Below are 5,775 nucleotides of genomic sequence, written 5' to 3'. Positions count from 1 at the left end.
AAGGAACGGAGGGGACGGATGCAGCTGGAGAAGGCCCCAGGACCCCTTTCTGACTCGGCTGACTTCCAAACTCCCAAAAGACGTTTTTTGGATGGACCTGAGGCAACGCAACGTAGCTAGACAGAGGAGCTGGCGCCGTGCTCGCTTGGTCCCTCGTTTGCACGCCTTTCTGCAGACTCCTAGCCCAGGTCCTTGGTCCCTCGTTTGCACGCCTTTCTGCAGAGTCCTAGCCCAAGTTGGTCCTTTCACCGAAAAATCACTGGGATGATTTCCTGCACCAATATGGGAACAAACGACTCGGCCACTGTTACCGCCTCGGTTTACGGGGCTGACGATGGGACAGGTGCCCATCGGGGGCAGGGCTTGGTGGCCATTAGCGAGGGTGGAGCTTGGTGGCTGTTGGAGGGGGAGGGGCCTGGTGGCGGTTGGGGCGGAGCTGAGGCATGGCGGGGATGGGGCCGCTCCGCGTGCTGCTGCCGCTGTTGCTGCTCGGCCCAGGTGAGGCGGGAAGGCCCGGTGGGGCAGGGGGGGCTTTACGGGCATTTACTGCGCCACGCCCCCTTCTCCCCCATTGGGCCCTGTGGCTGCTAGGCCACGCCCCCTTCCCCCATTCGTTCAGGGGAGGATGCGCCACGCCCCTCTCCCTCCTCCCTGTGGGGCAGGGACTGTCCACTCGCCCAGCTGGGCCACGTCCCCTTCTCCTATTGGTTTGGGTGGCAGCTGGGCCACGCCCCTTCCCCCCATTGGGTAAGGGCCACACCCTCTGTCCAGCAGTCTGCAGCCCCTTGCTCCCTCCTGAGGTGCAGAGGGAGCTCGGGGGAGCAGGGGCACCACGGCACAGATCCAGGCCCGCCTGGTGCAGCGGGGACCCAGCCGGGTGGGGGTGCCCCGGGCTGGCAAGGGGCGAGCGGCTGGGCAGAGAGCCCAGGAGAAGGGGCTTCCCTGCAGAGACACAGAGGTAGGGCACGAGGGGCAGGGGCAGACCTGCCCCTGCCAGGCCTGCCCTGGATCCGGGGGTACCGAAGTCTGGCGGTCAGATCCTCGCTGGTGGCTGAACCCTGCGCTCTGATCCGTGGGCGGGATTTGGAACTGATTTGCCCCCTTTGGCCCGAGGCGCAAAATTAAAAACAGAAATAATAATTAGCATTCATAACCCTGCGTTCAGACAGTAAACCTCTCTGAGCTGTTGCACCAAACAGAGGATCGTAGGGCCATGGGGCTGCAGAGGTCACATCTCATCCAGCCCCTGCCTGAGGCAGGATCAGCCCTGTGCAAATCATCCCGTGCAATCCAGCCTCTTAGTAAGATGCCAATCCCCCCAAGACAGCACCCTTGCTACAGATAAGGCAGGGCAACCGTGGCAGCCCATGTCCTGCTTCTGGGAAATGTTAATATGCGCTCAAGAGATCCTGGGTAGGATCCTAGACGTGCTTTTTGCTGCTACTTCAAGCCATTGGTCTGCATCCTCCTCTCTGCAGCAAGAGGGAAAAGGTGTCTCCCTCTTCTTCACGGCAGTCCTTCAGGTATTTAAAGACTGCTGCCGTGTCCCCTCTTAAACACCTTAACTCGCTCATTCTGCATCGCGCCCCAGCTCCAGGAAGCTGGTTGCAGGCAGCGGTCTGAGAGCACACACCTGCAAGCAGCCTGGACACCACGAGCTGGCTGGGAACACACTCCGTCCCCCAAGCCTCAAAACAACAGATAGTTGCATCCAAAAATACTTCTATTGCAACAGTTTGCAGGTCTTAATTGGTTTGGGCAGATTTCTGATCGAATTCTCCTTGCCAGGAGTATCGCACGTGGTCCCTGCCAGCTTGCTGGTAGGCTGCTGGCAAACCCAGGCCTCTCAAACCAGTTGGCCGCCACTGGTGTAGAGGAAGGAGAAGGAAACATGTCTTGCTAAGGGGATTTTTGGAGGATCTGAGCAAAGAAGGGGAAACGGATCTAGCTGACAGGGATATTTCTGGGTGTGCAGAAATACGGCATGACGAGAGGGGATTTTGAGACCTAGACAAGGCCTGCCCAGGAGAGGTGTGCAAGGAGTACAGAAGGGAATGTGGTTTTCCAAGGGTGTCATTTTTGGGAATGAAACAGCAGGAAGCGGGACCACCAGGAGCCAAGATCAGGGTCGTTAAATTGAGAGGGCCGAGACGGGGGCAGAGAACTGAGCACAGGCTGTAGGAGATACTTGGGGGAGAGGGCACGTAGCAGGTACCAGTGTAGAGATGGGGAGGTGGATGCCAACCTGGTTGGTTGTGACACAGAGGAGGTTTGGAGGAGCAGGGGCTCGTGTTAGAAGAGTGAAGCAGGCTGTAGCATTAGGTGGTGGATCAAGGGGGATTAGGGGCTTCATTTGGTGAAGAATGGGTATTTGCTGAGGGGACACAGCTGAGAAGGAAGGAAGGATGGATCCTGGTAGGGAGGTTGGGTTGGGTTGGGTTGGGTTGGGCTGGGAAAAGAAGACTAGGAACTAAAATACCATTCCCTCTTTTTCTCTCCTGTCTTCTCAAGTCATTTGCAAATAGCATTTCATCCTCCTTGTGCTGAAATTGTTCCACGTGCAGCCAAGTGACTTGCATCAAATGGCACGTCGCGGTAGAAGGGTGTGCCGCAGTTGTCGTCAACTTCTTAAAGCTTCTGTTTTTCCAACGTGTGACTGTTTCTCTTCTAGGCATTTCGGAGACTGCAAAATTCTCCTACTCAGAAGTAATAGTCCCCAGAAAGCTAGAGGCAGGAGCTGATGGCTCCAAGGTAATGCATCTCTTTAAGAAAAGAGGCTTTGCTCCTATGGCCTTAGAGCAGTGATTCGTGAATCCAGTCTCTGGCAAATCCCAGATGGTTCGGTGGAAGAACGAACACCTCTCTAATCACTTTGTGCACTGGAGGGGAAGGGGGAGTTTCTTGGCCCGTTAGTGATTTGGATCAAGTCTCAAGCATGAGGATAGATAATAATAATGACACTTTCTTCTTACCTGTGTAAATGCCGTCAATATTTTTATTAGTGGAGTTTGACATACAGGATTGACATTTATGATCTGACATTGCACAAGAACCTCTGTACAAGGCACTGAAATAACCTGATCTGGAAGGGGCTCAAGCCTCTTTAAACATTTTACAGTGTTCAGATACTTTTACTATGTTACTGTGCACAACATACAGGGCTCATTTCATCACCACTGGCGAACCTAGGGTGGGACGCAAAAATCACTATGCATCTTGGTCTACCCTTTGCTGTGTTGCCAGATCGAAGGCAATGATTCTTCCCCTCTATTCTGCACTGGGGAGGCCACATCTGGAGTCCTGTGTCCAGTTGTGGGCTTCCCACGACAGAAAGGATGTGGACACATTGGAGAGAGTCCAGCGGAGGGCAAGGGAAATGGTTGGGGGCTGGGGGACAGGACTGGTGAGGAGAGGAGAAGGGAAATGGACTGATGTAGTCTGCAGAAGAGAAGACTGAGGGGAATTGAATAGCAGCCTTCAGCTCACTGCAGGGGCTGCAAAGAGGATGGAGCTGGACTGGTCTCAGTGGGGGCAGATGACAGGACAAGGAGCAATGGGCTCAAGCTGCAGCAAGGGAAACTGAGGTTGGATATCAGGAAGAAACTTTTTCACGAGGAGGGTGATGAAGCACTGGGACGGGTTACCCAGAGAGGTGGTGCAGTCTCCATCCTTGGAGGTTTTGAAGACCTGGGTAGACATACCCTTCACTGGGATGATGTAGTTGGGGCTGGTCCTGCTTGGAGCAGGGGTTGGACTAGATGTGACCTCCTGCAGTCCCTTCAACCCTCATTTGTTTTATTCTATGATTCTACAAACATTCCCACGAAGTAGAGATCTGTATGGATACGGGACCAAGATGGAGACCTGGGCGGCCAGAACGAGATTGGCAAACCAGGTGGCAAAGCAGGACATATTCCATTTCTTTTTACAAGAGTTTTGCTGGTATTTGTGCAGGTGCACCACTATTAGCAAGGCTGAGGCCATTAATACAGAAAAAGTGCTCGGGTCTATACCCACTTTTCGCATTGGGTTATACTTGCATTGAACATGTTTTATTGTTATGATGGTAAATATTGGCTATTCTGGTATATAAGGGGCACTGTGTATAAAATACAACCCTCTTCTCTTCCTCCCTCTCTCTGCCAAATGATAAAAATTGTACCTTCATGGCACCTGATAGGAAGATGAGGGTGATGGCAGGAAGTCGGAGGGCATGAGGACACGGTTGGCATGCACAGCTGGCTCCCATGGAAGTATCCTTCCCTGGGTCACATGAGAGGAAGAATCAGGTGCTACAGCGCAGTGAGGGGTAGATCAATGAGCATGGTGATTTTGCTCCCCACGTTCCCCAGCGGTGGTGAAATGAGGCCCAGACCTTGGCATTCACTAGGATCACCCAGCATGTGTAGGGCAGCTGTTTCCATACTTGGGGGCCCCTTCTTAGAATTATAGACCATGAGGGTTGGACAGGACCTCGGGAGGTCACATCTAGTCCAACCCCCTGCTCCAAGCAGGACCAGCCCCAACTACATCATCCCAGCCAGGGCATTGTCTACCTGGGTCTTGAAAACCTCCAAGGATGGAGAGTCCACTGCCTCTCTGGGGAGCCTGTTCCAGTGCTTCACCAACATCCTAGTGAAAAAGCTTTTCCTAATATCCAACCTCAACTTCCCTTGCTGCAACTTGAGCCCATTGCTCCTTGTCCTGTCATTGCCCCCACTGAGAACAGTCCAGCTCCGTCCTCTTTGCAGCCCCCCTGCAGGGAGGTGAAGGCTGCTATTCAATCCTCCCACCTCTCTGTTCTCTCTTCTCTAGACTCAATAATCCCAGTACCCTCAGCCTCTGCTCACAAGCCATGTGCCCCGGCCCCCAACCATCTTTGTTGCCCTTGGCTGGACTCTTCTTGCCCTTCCCTCCCTAGGGCTGCAAATTCTCACTGCATTTGGAGGCTCGAATTCAAGTTATATTTCAACCAGTTTTACTTAACTATTGCTTTTCTTCTGCAGCTTCAGTATATAAGACACAGGTGACATGAGAGCTCCTTTTTGAGGGGAAAATGTGTTGCATACCCTGGAGAAGATGGTAACAGTTGTGGCTATAGTAGGTTAATTTGCACTAGGGATCTCAGGGCTGCTAATACTAGAGGTGCACCAACATATCGGTTGCGTATCGGATCAGCACTGATAAAAGAAAAATTAACATTATCAGCTCTTGGCTTGTTTTGCCCGGTGTAGCCAATAATTTTCACCGATAAACATAATATGCCTTTCAGCTGTGCCCCCAGACAGCCTGTGCATGTGCACATCCACACGTGTGCACAGGGCCAAGAATGCAGCCGGGCAGCATGGAGAACAGCGCCCTGCAGTTAAGTCTGAGGAGGGGAAGGGGTGTGGGGGAGAGAAGGTGCATGAGGGGGTGCAGATCAAGTGAAGGAGGGGTTGGGCCAGGGGCTGGGGACGCTGGTGAATGGGACCAGGGACCGGGGCGGGGAGTGGCACCGAGCCACACACGGCTTGTTCAGTGGGTGCAGAGGGAGTAGGGAAGGGAGACGGCCCCCTGCCACTGTGCCCACCCCCAGGTGAGGCATGGAAGGGGCACGTACCCCCATTTTTGTGAGCAGGGCAGATGCGGGCTGCTCGTTGTGGGCTCAGAGGTCTCCGCTCTGCTGCCTTTGCCCCAGGGGCCAAAGCTGGCTGTGCAACCCCTACCTGCCCAGCAGTGGGGGTGGTGAGTTGTGCCTCCCACTGCCGGGTGGGCAGGAGGCGCATGGCCAGC

At 54.1% G+C, this 5,775-nt stretch overlaps 1 protein-coding gene across 1 annotated transcript in view; it reads left to right on the top strand.

Annotated features, from left to right (window-relative positions):
* Window positions 1–443: 443 nt before the first annotated feature.
* Window positions 444–5,775, top strand: part of LOC102386217 (disintegrin and metalloproteinase domain-containing protein 20-like) — a 78,156-nt gene continuing 72,824 nt past the window's right edge. The window contains exons 1-2 of the mRNA XM_025191870.1: window positions 444–498; window positions 2,672–2,751. Coding sequence (XP_025047655.1) covers window positions 444–498; window positions 2,672–2,751 — 135 coding nt within the window. The remainder of the gene's footprint in view (window positions 499–2,671; window positions 2,752–5,775) is intronic.

The sequence above is a fragment of the Alligator sinensis genome, unplaced genomic scaffold (assembly GCF_000455745.1).
Source record: "Alligator sinensis unplaced genomic scaffold, ASM45574v1 scaffold1931_1, whole genome shotgun sequence".
Lineage (NCBI taxonomy): Eukaryota > Metazoa > Chordata > Crocodylia > Alligatoridae > Alligator > Alligator sinensis.
This window is presented reverse-complemented; position numbering and strand designations above follow the sequence as displayed.